General features: G+C 49.5%; 1 protein-coding gene across 2 annotated transcripts; it reads right to left on the bottom strand.

Moving 5' to 3' along the window:
• Positions 1-8,723: 8,723 nt before the first annotated feature.
• On the bottom strand, positions 8,724-18,716 carry NFATC2IP (nuclear factor of activated T cells 2 interacting protein). 2 transcript variants are annotated; one of them, XM_047839261.1, is made up of 8 exons: positions 18,242-18,716; positions 17,506-17,578; positions 15,199-15,316; positions 14,506-14,586; positions 14,229-14,415; positions 12,873-13,017; positions 12,630-12,739; positions 8,724-10,815 (listed from the first exon to the last, which is right to left on the bottom strand). In XM_047839261.1, the coding sequence occupies exons 1-8, from the start codon at positions 18,626-18,628 to the stop codon at positions 10,657-10,659; spliced, it is 1,260 nt and encodes a 419-aa protein (XP_047695217.1). In that variant the 5' UTR covers positions 18,629-18,716; the 3' UTR covers positions 8,724-10,656. The 2 variants fall into 2 exon arrangements, with proteins under 2 accessions (XP_047695217.1, XP_047695218.1); XM_047839262.1 differs by having other exon boundaries at positions 18,617-18,709.
• Between the last annotated feature and the right edge of the window lie 3,231 nt (positions 18,717-21,947).

The raw sequence follows: 21,947 nt of genomic DNA, 5'->3' as shown, positions 1-21,947 counted from the left end.
AACAAAATTGATAAACCACTAGCCAGTTTGATCAAGAAGAAAAAGGAAAGGACCCAAATAAATAAAATCAAGAAGGAGAGAGGAGAGATCACAACCAACACAGCAGAAATAAGAACAAGAATAAAAGAATATTATGAGCACACCAGTAAAATGGGCAATCTGGAAGAACTGAAAAAATTCCTAGAAACATATAAACTATCAAAACTGAAACAGGAAGAAATAGAAAGTTTGAACAGATCCATAACAGTAAAGAAATCACATTAGTAATCGAAAATCTCCCAAAAAACAAGAGTCCAGCACCAGATGGCTTTCCGGGAGAATTCTACCAAACATTTAAAGAAGAGTTAACACCTATTCTCTCGAAACTGTTCCAACAAACAGAAATGGAAGGAAAACTTCCAAACTGTTCCCATTAAGCCAACATTACCTGGATTCTAAAACCAACAGGGACCCCACTACAGAGGAGAACTACAGACCAATTTCCCTGATGAACATGGAAGCAAAAATCCTCAACAGGATATTAGCCAACCGGATCCAACAATACATTTAAAAAAATTATTCACCACGACCAAGTGGGATTTATGCCTGGGATGCAGGGCTGGTTCAATATCCGCAAAACAATCAATGTGATGCATCACATCGATAAAAGAAAGGACAAGAACCACATGACCCTCTCAATAGATGGAGAGAAAGCATTTGACAAAATATAGCATCCCTTCTTGATTAAAAAAAAAACCCCTCAAGAAAGTAGGGATAGAAGGATCATACCTTGAGATCTAAAAGCCATATGTGAAAGACACAACACTAATATCATCCTCAATGCGGAAAAACTGAGAGCTTTTCCCCTAAGGTCAGGAACAAGACAGGGATGTCCACTCTCACCACTGTTATTCAACACAGTATTGGAAGTCTTAGCCTCAGCAATCAGACAACACGAAGAAATAAAAGACATCCCAAGGTCCCAAGACTGGGACCTCAGTCTTTGTAGACGACATGATACTCTATATGGAAAACCCAAAACATTCCACCAAAAAACTGCTAGACCTGATCCTTCAATTCAGCAAAGTTGCAGGATATAAAATTAATGCACAGAAATCGGTTGCATTCCTATACACCAACAATGAAGCAACAGAAAGAGAAATCAAGGAATCAATCCCATTTACAATTGCACCAAAAAGCATACCTAGGAATAAACCTAACCAAGCAGGTAAAAATCTATACACTGAAAACTATAGAAAGCTTATGAAAGACATTGAAGAAGACACCAAAAAATGGAAAAATATTCCAAGCTCCTGGATAGGAGGAAAAAATATTGTTAAAATGTTGATACTACCCAAAGCAATCTACATATTCAATGCAATCCCTATCAAAATAACACCAGCATTCTTCACAGAGCTAGAACAAACAATCCTAAAATTTGTATGGAACCAGAAAAGACCCCGAATAGCCAAAGCAATCTTGAAAAAGAAAACCAAAGCAGGAGGCATCACAATCCCGGACTTCAAGCTGTATTACAAAGCTGTAATTATCAAGACACTATGGTACTGGCATAAAAACAGCCACTCAGATCAATGGCACAGAATAGAGAACCCAGAAATGGACGCACAAATGCATGGCCAACTAATCTTTGAAAAAGCAGGAAAGAATAGCCAATGGAACAAAGACAGTCTTTCCCGCAAGTGGTGCTGGGAAAACTGGATGGCGACGTGCAGAAAAATGAACCTGGACCACTTTCTTTTTTAAAAAAATTTTTTTCAACGTTTTTATTTATTTTTGGGACAGAGAGAGACAGAGCATGAACGGGGGAGGGGCAGAGAGAGAGGGAGACACAGAATCGGAAACAGGCTCCGAGCCATCAGCCCAGAGCCTGACGCGGAGCTCGAACTCACGGACCGCGAGATCGTGACCTGAGCTGAAGTCGGATGTTTAACCGACTGCGCCACCCAGGCGCCCCGAACCTGGACCACTTTCTTACACCAGACATAAAAATAAACTCAACATGGATGAAAGACCTCAATATAAAACAGGAAGCCATCAAAATCCTTGAGGAGAAAGCAGGCAAAAACCTTTCGGACCGTGGCCGCAGCAACTTCTTACTCAACATGTCTCCAGAGGCAAGGGAAACAAAAGCAAAAATGAACTACTGGGACCTCATCAAAATAAAAAGCTTCTGCACGGCGAAGGAAACAGTCTGCAAAACTAACAGGCAACCGACAGAATGGGAGAAGATATTTGCAAATGACATGTCAGATAAAGGGTGAGTATCCAAAATCTATAAAGAACTTCTCAAACTCAACACCCAAAAAACAAATAATCCAGAGAAGAAATGGGCAAAAGACATGGATAGACACTTCTCCAGAGAAGACATCCAGGTGGCCAACCGACACATGAAAAAATGCTCACCATCACTCATCATCAGGGAAATACAAATCAAAACCACAATGAGATACCACCTCACATCTGTCATAATGGCTAACATTAACAACTCAGGCAACAACAGATGTTGGCGAGGATGCGGAGACAGAGGATCTCTTTTGCATTGCTGGTGGGAATGCAAACTGGTGCAGCCACTCTGGAAAACAGTATGGAGGCTCCTCAAAAAATTAAAAATAGAACTACCCTATGACCCAGCCATTGCACTACTAGGTATTTATCCAAGAGATACAGGTAGGCTGTTTCGAAGGGACACATGCACCCCAATGTTTATAGCAGCATATCAACAATAGCCAAAGTATGGAAAGAGCCCAAATGTCCATTGATGGATGAATGGATAAAGAAGATGTGGTACACACACACACACACACACACACACACACACAGAGTGGAGTATTACTCAGCAATCAAAAAGAATGAAATCTTGCCATTTGCAACTATGTGGATGGAACTAGAGGGTATTATGCTAAGCGAAATTAGTCAGAGAAAGACAAATATCATATGACTTCACTAATATGAGGACTTTAAGATACAAAACAGATGAACATAAGGGAAGGGAAGCAAAAATAATATAAAAACAGGGAGGGGGAAAAACATAAGAGACTCTTAAATATGGAGAACAAACAGAGGGTTACTGGAGGGGTTGTGAGGGGGGGATTGGCTAAATGGGTAAAGGGCATTAAGGAATCTACTCCTGAAATCATTGTTGCACTATATGCTAACTAATTTGGATGTAAATTTAAAAAAATAAATAAATAAATAAAAAGAAAAGAGAATAGGTCACTGAGACAAAAATGAAAATATTAGGCATAAATGCTGATTTATAGTAATTAAAATAGCTTTATTATTCTAATTGAAAAAAAGGGAAAAGAAAACATTTGAGGCAAGGGGCGCCTAGGTGACTCACTCAGTTAAGCATTGGACGCTTGATTTCGGCTCAGGTCATGATCTTCAGGTTGGGAGGGGGTTGAGCCCTGCATAGGGCTCTGTGCTGACAGCACTGAACTTGCTTGGGATTCTTCTCTGCCCCTCCCCTCCTTGTGCTCTCTCTCTAAATAAATAAATAAACTTGAAGAAGAAGAAGAAGAAGAAGAAGAAGAAGAAGAAGAAGAAGAAGAAGAAGAAACCATTTGAGTCACAAATACCCTTCACTTGTGACACCCCATGAGATATTTCATGTTTTATAACCTTAAGCCTGGTCTCCCCTGAGGGTCTAAGGGAAAGAAAGAGATAGAAAGGAACTTCCGATTGTGGTCCCTGAATTTACTCAACAAACCATTACTATGTTCCTGGCATTATGCCAGGTGTCAGACAAGGCAGATTGAGTCCCTACCCTCAGGAGGCTGATCTGGAGGAGACAGATATCCATACATATGTAAAATCGCACCTGTGAAAAGGCAAGCCACAGTGTGAAAGAGAATATTTGCAAAGCACGCATCTGACAAGGGACGTATATCTCGATATATAAACAACGCTTAAAACTAAAGAGAATAACACAATTTTTTAAATGGGCAATAGATTTCTACAGACTTTCACAAGAGATACACGAATGGCCAACAAGTATATGACATTGTTAGTCATTATGGAAAATACAAATTAAGACCACAATATCACTATGTGAGAATAGCTTTTTAAAAAAAGAAAAACTGATCACACCAAGTACCGGAAATGATATGGAGCAACTAAGACCCTCACACGGTACTTGTAGGAATGCAAATAGTACAGCTACTTTAGAAAACCGGCAGTTTCCTTCAAAATTAAACACACATTTGCCCATTACTCCACTCCTAGGTATCATCGGAGATGATCACCTAGGAGAATTGAAAACGTGCCGCTACAAAACACCCTGTATGCAAATATACATAAGAAGCATTACTGGGGCCCCTGGGTGGCTCAGTCGGTTGAGCGTCTGTCTCTTGATTTTGGCTTGGGTCACCATCTTGTGGTTGTGGGATGGAGCCCCACGTTGGGCTCCGCGCCGGGTATGGAGCCTGCTGAGGATTCTCTCTCTCTCTCCCTCTCTCTCTCTGCCCCTCCCCCCACCTCAAAATAAACATTTTTTTAGAAGAATCATTATTCATAATAGCCTCCAGAATGAAAAAGCCCCGAGCGACCACCAACAGGTGACATTCATACAATGGGGTCAGGGAGAGGGGATTATGCAAATGGCCTGAGGAACCATTTCCGGGCCGTGTACACCTACTAAGACTCATGAACTTTACAGTTCAAGTGAGTGAATGGTTAGGCATGTAAATTAAACTCCAATAAAGTTAAAAATTATTTTATTTTAACTTTTTTTTTACATTCATTTATTTTTGATAGAGACACAGCACAAGAGGGGGAGGGGGCAGAGAGAGAAGGAGACACAGAATCCGAAGCAGGTTCCAGGCTCCAAGCTGTCAGCACACAGCCCGACGCGGGGCTGGAACTCACAAAACCGCGAGATCATGCCCTGAGCCGAAGTCGGACGCTCAACCGACTGAGCCACCCAGGCGCCCCTAAAAATTATTTTTAAAAAAGCCCGTGATCCAAATACAGTACCACTGGACATTAATGAAAATAAAACTTTTTGGTTATAAAGGGAAATATCTTTATGCTAATTGTTTTTGCCAAATGGAAAAAAACATTGTGCTCATCTCTGGGCTCAGGCTTTTTCAATCTGATGGATTTCTGGAATAAAATTACTTTTAGGTCAGATAAATAAACATGTCTGTACAGGTCTATTGGTTTAAACTGGAGCCCAACTTTTTGCTCTACCTGATTTGGAAACTGGTCTGGAAAATATATGTGGAATTTCTTGGGGGAAAAAAAAGTTCCCCTATGACAAGTGCCACAAAAAAATGACATCTGGGGGCACCTGGGTGGCTCAGTCAGTTAAGCGTCTGACTCTTGGTTTCGGCTCAGGTCATGATCTCACAGTTTGTGGGTTCAAGCCCTGCGTTGGGCTCCAAGCTGACAGCACGGAGCCTGCTTGGGATTCTCTCTCTCCCTCTCTCTCTTCCCCTCTCCTCAAATAAATAAATAAGTAAACTAAATAATAAATAAATAAACAAGAAATGAAATGAAATGAAATGAAATGAAATGAAATGAAATGAAATAAAATAAAATAAAATAAAATGAAATAAAATAAAATAAAATAAAATAAAATAAAATAAAATAAAATAAAATAACAAAGACAGGTGTATGGGTATGACAAGGACTTGCTAACAGGGGCATTTGGCCTGGTCAGGGAGGTTGAGAGTCTTGCTGAGGAAGTGATCCTTGAGCTCAGATACGGGGGGGTGGCAAACACTGACTTCCTAAGAGGGGAGAAAAAACAGTTCCAGGCAGTGGAAAGCTTGTGCAAAGGCCACAGAAGGAAGCATAATGGACACAAGAATCTGAAAGGAGGGCATCGTGGAGGACGGTGAGGGGAGGGAGGCCGGCCAGGGAGCAGGCAGGGGCCAGGCTGGGCCTGGGGCCTAGGACACGTTAAGCATTGCCTTCATTTTAAAATTGGATTGGCATTTAAGATCCTTCTGGCTACACTGGCTACACTGTCCTTGGGTTGGAGGGGGCCAAAGGGGCGGCAGAACTTGTCAGGCGGCTGCAGCAGGAGACCGGGCTGTAGGCCTCGGTGGGAGGGAGGGACGTGAGTCGCTCTTAGCCACCTAAGGCAGCTGTGGGTGACGGAGAGGATATGGGGGTTAAGAGGTGTCCAGAGTGACACGGGTTTCTGGCTCGTGCGATGAGGAAGTTGTTCATTCAACAAACATTTGTCAGGTAACTACTAGGCATCAGACACCAAGCTAGGGATGTTTGAGAAGAACAAGATAGGGTATTTATTTTCAAGGAGCTTACAGTCTAGCACCGGAGAAAGAGATCGATGGGCAGGAAGAGTCCGCTGAGCCAGACCCCTGTTCCAGACTGAGGTGGGGACACACAGAGGACATGGCCAGTCCCATGGCGGGGGGGGGGGGGGGGAGCTTCTGGAAGGAATGGCAGGGGTGGGGAGATGGGAGGCTGTGAGGCTATAGAAAAAAAAAAAAAGCAAAACAGCATCCTGCTACCCCAAGTGTGGCCAGCACGGCCACAACCCCTAGGAGCTCATTAGAACCGCAACATCTCGGGCCGCACCCCAGAACTGCTGACGCCACGTGTTTCCACAAGCTTCCCAGCTCACTTGTGTGCAGGTTCCAGCGTGAGCAGCACGGGTCTTGTCGTAGATCAGGCCCACCTGGCCTTCCATCTGGCTCTGCGCCCGGTGGCTGTGAGGTTTGGGGCGGGTTCACTAATCTGTGCTTCTGTTTCTCTTCTGGAGAATGGGAATAATACCACCACCTACCTCCTAGGTGCTCTTTGGATGAATGAGGTCACAAAAAGTACCAAGCTTCGCATGTGACACCGAGTAAGGGCCTACTACAATTTTGAAGGTGTTTTTTTAAAAAAATTTGCTAACGTTTATTTATTTTTGAGAGAGACAGAGCGTGAGCAGGGGAGGGGCAGAGAGACAGAGAGACAGAAATCCGAAGCAGGCTGCAGGCTCTGAGCTGTCAGAGCCCTGAGCTGTCAGGGCTCGAACTCATGAGCCAAAGTCGGGTGCCTAACTGACTAAGCCACCCAGGCACCCCAGTTTTGAAGGTTTTTCATCAGGAGAGTGTTGTGGTTTTTTTGTGTTTTGTTTTTTTTAATGTTTATTTTTGAGAGAGAGAGACAGAGCATGAACTGGGGAGGGACAGAGAGAGAGGGAGACACAGAATCCGAAGTAGGCTCCAGGCTCGGAGCTGTCGGCACAGAGCCCAATGCGGAGCCTGAACTCATGAACTGCAAGGTCGTGCCCTGAGCCGAAGTCAGAAGCTTAACCTACTGAGCCACCCAGGCACCCCTGTTTGTTGGCTTTGTTTTTGTTTTTTTTCGGGAGAGTTCAGAAAGACCACCTGACAGGCCACCTGGCTGGCTCAGTGGGAAGAGCATGGGACTCTTGATATTGGGGTTGTAAGTTCAAGCCTCACATTGGGTGCAGAGATCACTTAAAATCTTTAAAAAAGAAAAAAAAGAAAAGAAAAAAAGAAAAGAAAATAGGGGTGCCAGTTTGGCTCAGTTGGTGGAGGGTGTGACTCTTGATCTCCGGATTGTGAGTTAGAGACCCATGTTGGGTGTAAGAGATTCCTTAAAAATAAAATCCTTAAGGGACACCTAGGTGGCTGACTGGTTAGGTGTCTGACTTCGGCTCAGGTCATGATCTTAAGGTCTGTGGGTTCGAGCCCCATATCAGGCTCTGTGCTGAAAGCTCAGAATCTGGAGCCTGCTTTAGATTCTGTGTCTCCCTCTCTCTGCTTCTCCCCAGCTTATTCTCTCTCTCTCTCTCTCAATAATAAATAAACTTTTAAAAATTATTTTAAAAAATAATACATAAAATCCATAAAAATAAATAACATTTTAAAATAAAATAAAATGACCACCTGAGAAGCGATCAATCCCTTTGATCAAAAGGATGAATAACCTCTCAACATAGAAGAAATGCAAATTCTTTTAAAATAAGTAGTCGTTCCCATCTCCTCCCCAGATTCAGGGCTGGGGAAGAAGAAACCGGAATCTTCTAGCACTTGCTAATGGATTCATAAAGAGGTCCAGTCACTGTGGTCAGCAACCTGGCACTGCTGAAGAGAGACCAGGCGGGAGGATACACGTTCAGTGACCGGTGATTCTACTCCTGGAGAGAAACCTGAGAAAAATCTCAGCCAGGGACCCCAACAGGCTCACTACAATGTTGCAATGGCAACATCCTGGGGTTGGAACTGGGCTGGGTTACCAGAGACAGAAGTCCTCAAATAGCAGTGATTTAGGCAGGACGGAAGTAGCTCCCCCTCCCAGGAAAGCCCCGAGGTCAGCAGTGGAGGACTGGTAGGACGCTGCAGAGAGGCTGGGGCCCTGGCTCCGTCTCTCCATGTCCTGGGCCGCCTGCACCGCTTCTTTCCCCAAGGTCGCCGCGTGTCCGCAGGGCTGTTCTACGTCCAGCAGCAGGAAGACAGCGAAGGAGAGGGGCTCCTGCCGCCCTCTTTGGGAAATGTTCTGAGAGGTGCGCCCCTCTCCCCCTTACACCCACCAGCCTGAACTGGCAGCTGGCTACCACGGAGGCTGGCTGTCCGCCCTCTGAAGTCTCCGTGCTTTGCTAAAAACCGGGGTCTCTGTTACCCTGGAAGGAGTAACAATGGATGCAAGGTGACAACTAATGGACTGTCACAGGGGCTGTAGTGGGGGGTCCTGGGGGGGGGGGGTTACAAAGACAGAAACCCTCAAGGAGACGCAAGGTGAATGTACTCCCGTTTATTTTGTTAAGGCCGAATACACAATTTTAACGTGTCCAAACGTATTAATGGACAAAATGAGATCTGAAAAAAATGAGTTATGCCATATCGTGGATTATTTCAATGTTATAGAGGCTTCTATTTTTCTCACATTATAAGGTCAAAGGAATGCCACATTCCAACAAAAGCAGTTTTTAGAAGGTGACATACTTTTGTCAGAATGATACCACGTATCAGTGACAAATTAATGGCTTTATTAGTAGACAGCGCTGAGAAGTCTGGCTCATTCTGTGGTGAAAATAAAACCTGGATCTCATAGGCGAAGTTGAATGCAAATCGTTTAAAAGTAATATTCAATATTCAGCAGCCGGTACAGCCCGGAATCAGCCGATGCGAACAAATGTTCGCCCACACAGTACAGAGGCCGGCCGACGTGCATCGCGGGGTGTGACGGCTGGACCTCGGCCCTACTTAGTGGCCGAAACGTGCAAGGGCAAACTAAGGGGCCAAGAGCAGAAAATGTAAAATATCTAAACGACTTTTAAATAAGAAATCAAAAAGCAACAAATGATACGACAAAATAGTTCACGCACGTAACATCCAAACTGAGAATTTCTGTTCGGTGAAGGACACCCCTAAAGAATCAAGCACGAGCGCCGGTCCGCCAGCCGTCGGCAGCGGTCACGGCAGCGCACAGAAAGGGAGCCCGAAAGGCTGCGGGGCACGTGCGAAGAAATTCCCGAAGTGCCGGTGAGCGGATGGATGTGCGTCGAAACACGGCACCACTTTCCTCCCCACGGGCTGGCAAAAGTGGGAAAGCAGGGCAGTAACAAGAGCTGGTGAGGATGAGGAGAAACGGGGACCCTCCAGGGGGAGGCTCCGTGGCCGTTCGGGAGAAAAATTTGGTAGAACCACAGGGAAATGAACCCGTCCGCCCCGTAATCCCATCCTGGGGGCTTATGTTGGAGAACCTGCCGCGCAAGCGCGGAAGGAGACCCATGAACGTATAAGATGCGGCCGAGGCCCCCTGAGGAGCACCAACGAGCCCTTCGAGCGATGAATCCCACGTAGAATAAGCACCACGTATTGAGCGAGGAAAGAAACAGCACGAGATCTACAGCACGGCGCTACCGCACGTGGCAAAAGTGTATTCAACACACACATCAGTGCGTCTTACGAGGATGCGTTTGTGTTCAAAGACGCGCGATCGGCACACTCGAATGGGTGCTCAGGCTGGCATGAGCAGGGAAGAGACAGCCGTAAAACCAGAGAAGCCTTTCGTGGACTAGCATCGGGAGATCCAAACAAAAAGAGCTCGAGGTGTTCAATTATGTCTTAAACAACGTGTGTGCCTCAGGAAGGTGCCTATAAAGGGTCCTGGGGTGAGGAAGACATCCAAAGCTGAGGATCCACTAGACCCTGTCTGCCTGGGCTTAAGTGAGCGCGTGTGGGGCCTGGACCATTTATCTTCCTGCAGGCCGGGGAACCACACTCGTGTAGGTGCCTCAAACTTTACCTGCTAGCCCCCTGGGGCCACTGCTGGTCGCAGCTCCCAGACATCCCAGGCCTGGAATCCACACCCACCCCTCGTTTATTCCCACTCGCTCTAAATAGGAGCACTTGCAGAAAAACATTTGCAGAAAAACATTTCCAGGAAGGAAAGGGGCTCGGTGGGAGTGAGGGATACCTTCCCCGTGTCCCGGGGGGCTGCGAACGCAGCATACCCAGTGGGCGGAGCCACAGTCCACCCAGGACGGCAAGACCAACCACACAACTAACCAAGTAACTAACGGCTTGAAACCAGGGTCAACGGGAGAGGGGGGTCAAAGTTCGCTGCTAGATTTTGCTTCAGCTTAAAGATAAGCCCATACAGGGCCAAAAGGGGCAGCTGTCCTCCCCCAAGTCCAGGCGGCACGTCAAAACAGGGCGCGGGGTTTCAGCCCCAGACCTCGATGAGGTCCCCAGATTCCATGCCCAGATCAGCGGGCAGCTCCTTGCCTGAAAGCTTTGTCCCATCAAAGAAGAAGGAGAGCTTGTGGCCTGAGAGTCCCATGGCCTCCTCGTAGCGGGACATGAGGGTCTTGAGAGGAGAATCCTGGACAGAGAAGAAAAAAACGGATGTAAGAATTCGAAAAGATGGGGTGGAGGGGAGGGGAGGGGGTGCCTGGATGGCTCAGTCAATAGAACATGTGACGCTTGCTCAAGGGGTTGAGCCTCATGTTGGGTGTAGAGGTGACTTAAAAATAAAATCTCTGGGGCGCCTGGGTGGCGCAGTCGGTTAAGCGTCCGACTTCAGCCAGGTCACGATCTCACGGTCCGCGAGTTCGAGCCCCGCGTCAGGCTCTGGGCTGATGGCTCAGAGCCTGGAGCCTGTTTCCGATTCTGTGTCTCCCTCTCTCTCTGCCCCTCCCCCGTTCATGCTCTGTCTCTCTCTGTCCCCCAAAAAATAAATAAACGTTGAAAAATAAAATCTTTAACGGGTTGCCTGGGTGGCTCAGTCGGATGAGCGTCTGACTTCGGCTTGGGTCACAGTCTCACGGTTTGTGAGTTCGAGCCCCGCACTAGGTTCTGTGCTGACAGCTTGGAGCCTGGAGCCTGCTTTGGATTCTGTGTCTCCCGCTCTGCCTCTCCTGCTCATGCTCTGTCTCTCGCTCTCTCTCTCCCTCAAAAATAAATAAGCATTAAAAAAACAAAAAACCTCACAATTAATAAAAAATTAATAAACATTAAAAATCTTTAATTAAAAAAAATCTTAAGAAAAAAAGAATTTGAAAAGAGGGGCTGAGAACTTATAGAGATGGACAGAGGACTCAGGACAGAGAGGACAAGGGGACAAATCAAGTCAGAGCCCACGGAGGGGAAGGCGAGTGGACAGAGAAGCTAGCACAGCCGGGTCCCTCTCTAGGGGACCGGGCCACAGAGGCTAAGGCTTAGGCTGCAGGCTCCGGGTCCGGTGGGTTCTGCAAGCCCCAAGCTCCTCACCTACCAACGGAGGCGTCTGTTGCAGTGAAGAAGACAGCCCAGATCCTAGAGTGAGGATGGCCCGAGCTGCAGGCCAGGCTCTCCCACTCGGCTCATGTGTGACCTTGGGCAAGGGCCCTGGTAAGTGTGAATGTGACCATTTCCCATTTCCAGATGGGAAACAGGGCCTTTGCGGATGTAATCAGGTGAAGTCAAGGGCACACTCGCTGAGGGTGGGTACCAGCGTCTGGCATCCTTGCAAGAAAACACACAGGCAGAGACACACAGGGAGGACACCCCGTGACGACAGAGGCAGACACTGAGGGAGGGGGCGGGCGCAGCTGCAGGCCAAGGAGTGCCCAGGACCGGCGGCCACCTCCAGCAGTCAGGAAGAAGCAAGGAGCGTTTCTGCCCGGAGCCTCAGAGCACGGCCCCTGCTGAGCACTCAGCTTCGACTCCTGGCCTCTAGGACCGTGTGAGAATACGGTTGTTTTAAGCCACCCGGTTTGTGGCGTTTTGCTACAAGCAGCCCCAGGAACAGACACTGCAAATTATCCCGCCTCTCTAGACCCGTGTCCCTATGTGTTAAATGAGGGCAACGACAGTGGTTTCCATGCAATGTCACCGTGAAGTTCACCAACACCCTGACTGGGAAGTTAATTATCTCTAGCATGGGGACTGTCACTCAGAAGCCTGGCGCTGTTGTTCTGTTTCATTGGTTACCGTCCAAGGGTCCTTTCCATTTTAAGCAGGAGTCGGGAGACTAGAGCAGAGGTTCCCAGCACGAGGGGGAGCAAAGCTGAACAGTGGGCTCTCCCCACTCTCTAGGACGGGCAGGAACCCAAACTGCTCGGGACTCGGGGGGAGCCACCCGCTGGTAACTGACCAGAGAGACACGGTCGGCAGAGGAAAGGGTGAGGGGCCCGGACAGCCATCTCTCCCACTCACCGGAGACAGCGAGACTTCCAGCATCTGGTGTTTCTCCTTGCCCTGCACCCGCAGCTGGAGCAGGCGGGACATCCCTGAGGTCTCCGGAGAACTTGCTAGCACCACGCAGTCTGTGGGAGGCAGGATCGGGAAGCCAGGCTTAAGGGGGGGGACTGGAAGCAGGGCCCCCTCTGGGCCTTTTCCTCTATCCCCTCCCTGTGGCCAAAGCCTCCTCAAGGCTCCACCTCCCTGCCTTCCTCTCACCAATGATGTCAGCCACTCCAAGCTTTAGGGTCCTGGGAGTGGCAGTAGGGGACAGCTCTGTCTCTCCGAAGAGCAAAAGGATCCTGCTTGGGGACACCCCGAGATGGGTGGCCATGTGGTCCACCACACTCTGTAGGGGCTCCGACTGGCGAGGGGACAAGAAGCAAAGGAGGCCACCTCCTGACGTGCCCCGTCCCCCCCTCCCCCACCACGTTTCTGGCCTTTGCTACCCGCTGAGCTCCTCAGCTGGGAGTCCCATAGATTTACCTGGCAAAGTACAGAATAAAGTCACGTCCATATGGGGTTCGGGGAGGTAACACAAAGAAATGAAGCAGCCGTGGATTAGGAGGGAAAAGGGCAGGGGTGGGGAATGCGGCAAACTGGATCTCATACGCCCCCTCTAACAGGCCAGCCGTCCCCAGCTCTGGCTGATGGGTGCCGTGTGGGAGCACAGGCCAGTGCAACTACTCCTTTCTATTTAAGAGAAGCCAGGCAACCGGTCCTTTGGATGAAATCACTCATTGAGGTGGGTGGCAACGAACGCACGTCTGAAAAGCATTCTGCGTCCACGGGACAAAAAAAAGTAAGACGCGCCGTCGATAAAAGCCATGGGCTGCGTGTTCGCAAGGCCTGGCTTCACTGCTTGCCTGACACGTCGCTGCTGCTCAATAAATGGTTATTTCTGTTGTCACTCTTGTTTTGGAATTGGGCTCATCCCTACAAAAATAGTCGTTTCCACCAGGAAGCTGGGGGAGCTCAGAGTGAACGGGTGACATCTGTGACTAACACAGTTTAAAAGTAGGCACCAGGGGCGCCTGGGTGGCCCAGTCGGTTGGGCGGCCGACTTTGGCTCAGGTCATGATCTCACGGTCCGTGAGTTCGAGCCCCGCGTCGGGCTCTGTGCTGACAGCTCGGAGCCTGGAGCCTGTTTCAGATTCTGTGTCTCCCTCTCTCTGACCCCCCCCCCCTGTTCATGCTCTGTCTTTCTCTGTCTCAAAAATAAATAAATGTTAAAAAAAAAAATTAAAAAAAAAAAAAGCAGGCACCAAGGGGCAGCACAGGGTCCGAGGGAAGGAACGGAGGAGGGGGCTACCAAGCAAAGCTTCTCAGGAGGCTTAAGTGGAGCCTTGAAGGGTGGGTGGGAAGTTTGCTGGAGAAGAGAGAGTGAGGGAAAGACAATCGAGACAAGGGGAAGAGCGAACCCAAGACATGGGGGGGGGGGGGGGGGGGCGGCGGGGAACCTGGAAGGGCACTGGCTGGATGGGGAAAGCAAGACACGGTCCCTTCTGCCCTGACACCACACTCGCCCACAGGCAGCTCTGGGGACCCCTCTCCCACGGCCCTTCAGGCACTTACCATCCTCATGGGCAACCTGATCACATCAGCCCGGCACCTGATTTTCAGTGGGAAGAGCCGGGGGCTCGATGGAAGGGTGGGACCCTCCACTAGGACCACCTCATCCTCTTGGTTCTGGTGATCTTGGCCCTGGCGCTGCTTGGGACTCAGGCAGGAACGGAGATCTTGCAGGCGTTTGTTCACCTCCCTGGGGTGCAGGAAGGATGGTGGGTCAGCCAGGGTGGGCCACCCACCAAACCGCCCCTCTCTACCCCGGCGAGCCCCCTGCCCTTGGTACCTTAACTTCTGGAGTGCCCGAGTATGCTTCCTGCTTTTGGTTCTCGGAGGAGGCGGAGACAAAGGAGAGGTGTCTTGAAACCTACAAAGAGAATTGAGGGCTGGGACGGAGGAAGAGGAAGGGACCCCAGTCCCATGTGTCTCCTCCTGAGCTACCAAGGAGGTAGCTCCTTGGTCCTGGGCACCAACACGGGGAAGTGGATTATCAAGAGGGAACACCTTCCAGTGACGCCATCCTGTGGACACGGGGAGGTAAGGTCAGAGAAAACCTGAGCCATCATTTTTATACCCACGGGACCCAAATATTAGCAAGGAAAATGCCTAAGTTTTAAGGTAAATTGCTTTCCTTGGGGCGCCTGGGTGGCTCAGTCGGCTAAGCGTCCGACTTCGACTCAGGTCATGATCTCCCAGTTCGTGAGTTCGAGCCCCCCATAGGGCTGTCCGCTGTCGGCACAGAGCCCACTTCGGATCTTCTGTTCCCCTCTCTCTCTCTGCCCCTCCCCTACTTAAAATAAGTAAATAAGCTTTAAAAACATGTTTACAAAAAAACAACTTCATTCCTCCCTGAGCCTCAAGACTCCCTCCGTCCCTTCTCCTTACCCTTTCAGGAGCCACCCAAGGATCCTGCCCACCTCAGCCCACGCCTCCGGCTCCCCTTCTGCTCCTGGGGTCCCAGTGCCCCAGCCTCACTCACAGAAACACCTCCTTGGTCTTCTCTTCTGCATCTCTACTCCTCAGCTTCTTCTTCCAGGGCGAATCTGGAAACGGGGCATCTTCAGCATGCGGACTGCTAGAATCTGCCATATCGGCCTCTGGGAACAAAGGAGGACAAGTGGAAGGGGTTGGCTAAGAGAGGGCAGCGAGAGGCCAAGGAGAGGCAAGTCAGGGCTTCACAAGGTCCTGAGAAAGCTGGAGACTGAGGGGTCCCAGGAAACACACACACACACACACACACACACACACACACACACACATACAATAATGCTGGGGAAGTGCTCAAGGGGCAGGAGTCATAGGGAAATGCCTGGTGCACAGAAAACGATGAGCGGAGGTGTCTGAACCTCATGCTAAGGCACGAGCCGGCACGGAAGTGGGGACGATCGGAAGGTGGGCCACTCCAACTAAGTTATGATTAACTTAATCTCCTTTTTTTGATCACATGCCGCCCACATATAAAATACGCACCATCTAGGAAATATGTTATTTACTCAATACACGCGCGTTCCTTATGACACATGCACATACTGCCGTGTATGTGACAGAACAAACTTCAAACCAGATGTTGGCAAAGGACGATTTTTTTTTTTTTTAATTGTTCCTCTTATTTTCTTCCTGTACTGGATTGGATGGGCATAGACAGACCACGTAGGTATGGGGCAGGAGGCGGCATGGCGCAGGGAGGGAACGAGGTACGGAGCAGTATAGGCCCTCTGAGCCCACGTTTCTCAAATTTCTTCCATGTGAGCATGATTACCACATTTTGTCACATCCCCGTAATACTTAGTATCTTTTTTTAATCACTCATTTTAACTACAACTCCTTATAACAGGAAACTAGAGGTTTATTCTAGAACACAGAAGCTCTTTTTTCATTTGTTTGCCATTAACCAAAGATCATCATTAACCATATAAATAAACACTGCAAAAACAAAGCAGTGATAATACATCCTAGATCGGTGGTTCTCGACCAGAGGCAATTTGGCCTCCCAAGGGATATGTGGCAATGTCTCGAGACAATTTTTGTTGTCATGATGAGGAGGCGGAGGGAGTCGGAGTGTGTGACGCTGGCCCCTGGTGGGTAGAGGTCACAATGCTGCTACACATCCTACAATGCACAGGACGGGTCCCCACAAAGAATTACTCAGTGCAAATGTCAGTAAGGTCAAGGCTGAGCCACTCTGTCCTCGATAAATGTGGCAGCCGGTAGACACACGAGATTCTGCATTTCTGCCAAGCTCCCGGGAGACGCCTGGCGCACCTGGGCCTACATTTGAAGCAGCAAGGACAGAGGTACCTTTGCACGACTACGTTCCAGGTACCGTCCTAACCATACATGTAGCCCAAGAGAGAGCTCCTTATGTACACTCTCTAATTAATTCTCACCCAAATCCTCTGACGTAGGACCACTATTACCCCTAGTTTTCTGGTGACAAAACAAGGTCGCACAGCTACTAAAAGGTAGAGCTGAGATTCAAACCCAGGCCAGCTGGTTCCTAAATCAGCTGTTGATCACCCTACCATACTTGCTCCCGGTACAGAAGGCCTGGCCCAAGGTCTGCATTTGCCCACTGGATCCCTTCCTCATTAAACTTGACTCCTATTCACTGCCTTTGGGTGGTTCGCAAAACATCACATCACTGAGGGAGGACCAGTTCTGATAAGATTCAAAGAACACCATGCTGGCTCCAGAGTGTTCCCAAGGAACTTGTTGCAGATGTACCACAATGTTACAGATTCTCAACCCCTCCTCCTCCCCTGCCCCCAGGAATACAGAATCAGAATCTCTGGAGATGGCCTAGAAATCTGGAGATGAGCACACTCTTGTGCCTATCAGGTTGGGGGAAGGGCAGTTTGACGGCCCTTTCTGTGCCTCCTGGTGAACACTCATCTCATTTCAGGACAGAAGCTTTTGTCTGGCTAGGTTGAAGGAGTCATGCCTTTCCCTTGAGCCTCAGGAAACAGATGAACCGCAGGAGCGCCTGGGAATTTCTGGCGTCCGTGGGTGGCTCAGTCGGTTAAGCGTCCGACTTCGGCTCAGGTCATGATCTCACGCTCTGTGAGTTCGAGCCCCGCGTCGGGCTCTGTGCTGACAGCTCGGAGCCTGGAGCCTGCTTCGGAGTCTGTGTCTCCCTCTCTCTCTGCCCCTCCCCTGCTCACGCTCTCTCTCCCTCTTAAAAATAAATAAACATTAAAAAGAATAATAATAAACCGTAGAGATGTAAACTCCAGAAAGCTTCCTCAGAGAGGCCAGCACTGGGCTCCTCTCTGAAGTCTGCCCCTACCTTCCTCAGCTTCTGGAGGACAGAGTTTCAGGAGGGACAGGTGATCTGGGATGAGATGAAGGCTGCTTTTCACCTGTAAAGACAAAAGTGAATCAGTCCCAAGTCCCCCCTCTACTGAAAGGGAAACAGGATGACCCATCCCCTCCTCCAGCTCTCAAGTCCAAGTCCTCTCTGGGCGAGTTAGGAGCCCAGCTTCCACAAGATCCAAATTAGAGTACCCTTACTGCTACAAGCCCTTTCCCTAAGGCATTAGTTTTTCTTTTACGCTCTTACTAGGTTGCCAGCCATCCTGCTACCTTGGAATCCTGGGGAATCCCAGCTTCCTAACTCACCCTCCCACCAGGGGACCCAGCTTCCTGGAGTCCCCAGTCTTCTCTGAACTTCCATGACCCCAGCTTCCTGGATCCTTAGCAATGGGCCCCAACCTCAAAACCCAACATGCCCCCAATCCCAGCCCCAGGTCCTGCCAGCCCCTCTCAGAAGCATAAGGGATCCCGGCCCCTTAGCCTCTCTCTGCTTCTGACACTCCAGCTCCCGGGAATCCCAAACTCCTAACACACTCCAAACCTCTTCACCTCTCCAAACTGCAGAAACCTCAGGAACCCTGCATCTCTCTGCTTCCAAGGCCCCAACTCCCGCGTCCGTTTAGTCCCCCAAGACCAATCCCAGAAGCCTAATCTGAGCAGTCCCTAGACCCAGCCCTTCTGCGTTAGCCCTCCCGGGGACCGCGCTGCACCTTCCCGGAGTACACCGGAACAACCGGTGCCTCCCCCGGATCCAGCAGCAGCCGCCGCCGCCGCCTGACCGGGGCCCGCGGGGCTCCGGCGGGCGGTGCGTCCGCCCCTTCGCTGTCACTGTCGCTGTCGTCCCGGGGGGCAGCCGGCACTGGGGGCTCCGGGTGAGGGACTTCGACCGAGTCCGCAGCGCTGCGCGTTGTTGCGACCTCCAGGATATCTTCGTCGCTGTCGCTGACCAAGTCCACAAACACCGAGTCCAGGGTGGGCCGGCCTGGAGACCGAGGGACGCGAGGACGCCGGCCCCGGCCGCCCCGGGACCCGCGAGCCCCTCGGCCGACACCGCCGCCCCGGGATCGGCGGCCCCGTTTCCTCACCGGCTCCGCCATGGCACACACCAGCCGACCACAGTCCACCGCCTCTAGACGCCTCGCCCGGCCCCCTTCAGCGACCTGCGCTCCTCATTGGGTAAACCGTCTGCTAGTCAACACCTCTCCCTGCCCACACCCCCTGGCTCCTCCTCCCCGCCTTCTCATTGGTCGCTACATCCGCCCACCATGCATCCACCACTGAAACCAAGGCGCCAAAGATTCCAATCAGCCTCGGCGCAATCAGCGTGGCTTTCGATTCGTTCCGGCTCGCCCATTGGTCGTCTGCCTCTCTTCCTGACCAGCCCACTCCGGGCCCGCCCATTAAATCGACGCGTGTTCCTGGTTGGTGAGCGAGCGGGGCATCCTGGGAATTGTAGTCCTCAAGCCCTCCGACTACAAAGTGAAGGAAGACGGCCTCCGAATTTTTAGAAACCGCGGAATCAAGCTTTAGTCCTCTCCATTATCGTCGTTATCGTTTCCCGCAACTACGTTGTGGGCTAATTCCACTCATCGCCACCCCGATACACGCGCCCCTGCTCCGTGCAGAACCCACCCGGTACACACCCCGGCCCAGCACTTCAACGCCACTCAACTCTGAACCACCTCCCACATCACACATATCACACATACCCTCCCTCACACCCGACTGCCCCCACAGACGGGCTTCACGCGCAGTGTTAACACAACACACGCCCTCGCGCAACACCCGCCCACAGCACACACCTAAGCACAACACGCCTCGAAAACAACACCTGGTGGGACAAATCCAAGTGAAAAATGAGAGGCTTGATTCTCCCTGTTGAAAAGAAGGGGTGTGACTTCCCTCTCTCCCACGTTTGTTTCAGAATTTCTTTCATCGTCCTTTTAAAATGATTGTAAATCTCTATTGTGGCTAAATAAGCCTCTTGCAAGTCTCAAAACTCAGGACTCCCGGGGCTGAAAGCCATCTTTTTGAAATGCAAACCTCCTAACGATAGATGATAGATCCAAATCTCCCAGTTCCTGGGAGAGGGATTAACAGCCTCACTTTGGTGGGGGCCTTGCTATGATATACTAAACTACCTCAGGTCAGTAACAGGCGAGAAGCTTGTTTCTCCCCTGGATATAAGCCAATAAACCATAATAAAGTTAGGATGAACTAGACAGGACTAAAGACGGCGGATTTTGAAATTTTTATCTTGAAAACAGGACAAGGGGTTGTACCTGCTTAGCTACCTGTAGAATTGCTTGTGTGAAACTGAAGGAAAACAACAACAACAACAACAACAACAAAAACACCTTATTCAAAATGAAGTTGGGGGACATCAGCCAGCTTAGTGGGTAGAGCACGTGACTCTCCATCTCCATGTCCTGAGCTCAAGCCCCACGGTTGGTCGTAGAACTTGATGTGGGGCCATGAGCCTACAGGTCAAGAAAAGAATTCTTGAGATATTCTGGGTGCAAAGAGGTGCTTTATTATACAGGGGACAAGACCCGTGGGCAGAAAGAGCTGCACTTTTGCTGTATGAAGCGGGCGGTTATATGCTTAATGCTCAAGAGGGAGGGGACATGCAAGTATTAGATCATAAATGTTTTCTTTGAATTTCTACTCATAAACCTCTCAAGATTTCTCTTATCATTCAGTTCGATATTAACTATGGGTAGGTTGTACAGGCAGTCATGAGACCCTTTAAGAATGTAGCAGCCGTGGGACACCTGGGTGGCTCAGTCAGTTAAGCTTCTAAGTCTTGATTTCGGCTCAGGTCATAATCTAACGGTTCATGAGTTTGAGCCTAGCATGGGGCTACTCGCTGACAGTGTGGAGCCTGCTTAGGATTCTCTCTCTCCCTCTCTCTCTCTCTCTCTCTCTCTGCCCCTTCCCAGGTCACGTGTGTGCTCACTCACGCTCTCTCTCAAAATAAATAAACTAAAAAAAAAAAAAAAAGAATATAGCAGCCAGCACGTATTTGAGCCTCATCAGAATTATGTAGGCTTTGGATCAGCCTTCCGGGCTAAAGTTGAACATTTTCTGTTTTATCCCTCATCAGAGCTTACAAAAAAAAAAAAAAAAAAAATGAAGTTGGGAAGCCAGAGGGGGGGAGCTCTCATATCCTATCACTCCTTACAGCCTTTTCCAGAGCCAACAAGAGACTTAAGTTGTATTTGCAAGAGGCAAGAGCCTACCCAGCAGGAGATTTTCTCCTCACCCAGCAGGAGCCCGGGTCAATGTGAGACTGGCACAACTCAGCCAATGAGAAGCCCCTATGCTTGGAACCCCCAGTTCAGTCCAATGAACTCTGTTTATAACAGCCATTCTCCCAAGGCCCCCTCTTTTCCTCTATAAAACAGCGGTTCCTCTCCAGCCTTACGTATAATTTTGTCAGAGCGTACAAGTCTTAAGTAGTATTTCTCTGCTATTCCTGAATAAACCTATTTCTGCTGGGAAAAAATAACTGACACTGTTACTCTCATTTTTAATTTATTTTTTCAGACCGAGAGAGAGAATGAGCACGAGGGAGGGGTGAGAGACAGAGGAAGTGGGGGAGAGGAAATCACAAGCAGGTTCCACATTCAGTGTGTAGCCCAACACAGGGCTTGCTCCCATGACCCTGAGATCATGACCATCGCCAAAACCAAGAGTCGGATGAGCGCCCTTAACAGTTTTATTCTTTAAAAAAAAAAATTTTTTTTTTAATGTTTATTTATTTTTGAGAGAGACAGAGACAGAATGCGAGTGGGTTGGGGCAGAGAGAGACGGAGGCACAGAATCCAAAGCAGGCTCCAGGCTCCGAGCTGTCGGCACAGAGCCTGACGCGGGGCTCGAACTCACGAGCTGTGAGATCATGACCTGAGCCGAAGCCGGGCGCTCACCCGACGGAGCCCCCGGGGCGCCCCAACGGTTTTATTCTTAAGGTTAACACCTGTAATGTACGTACCATTCTGGTTTAATGCTTCCAGTAATAAAGTCTGTTTTCTGTCTCTATCACCTGGGTGGGGGGGTTTCTGCATTGGAAGATTTTTGTTTTTTCACATCAACACACCCACCGACAGCATCGTGCGCCTCGGGAGCTACATATCCTCCACACATCTACCTTACTGGCAACTCCTGGACATCATGCGACACTTCACACCTCCCACATCACCTCCAACCGTATGGCCCCTGACACCTCACCCGCGCCACACCGCACACACAAGTATAGACACAAACACACACCCAGCAGGTGGTGCTGTCTACCAGGGGACAAAGGCACCTTGGACCCAGTAGACAGGACTCCAAGGACCTCGCAGTCCCAGGAGATCTTCAACCACTCTTGGTAGCCAGGCTGAGGGCACAGAGATTGCACCAGAAACCCTTTGG

The sequence above is a fragment of the Prionailurus viverrinus genome, chromosome E3 (genome assembly GCF_022837055.1).
Source record: "Prionailurus viverrinus isolate Anna chromosome E3, UM_Priviv_1.0, whole genome shotgun sequence".
Lineage (NCBI taxonomy): Eukaryota > Metazoa > Chordata > Mammalia > Carnivora > Felidae > Prionailurus > Prionailurus viverrinus.
The sequence above is the reverse complement of the archived record's forward strand: the minus strand, read 5'-3'. Positions and strand labels throughout refer to the sequence as shown.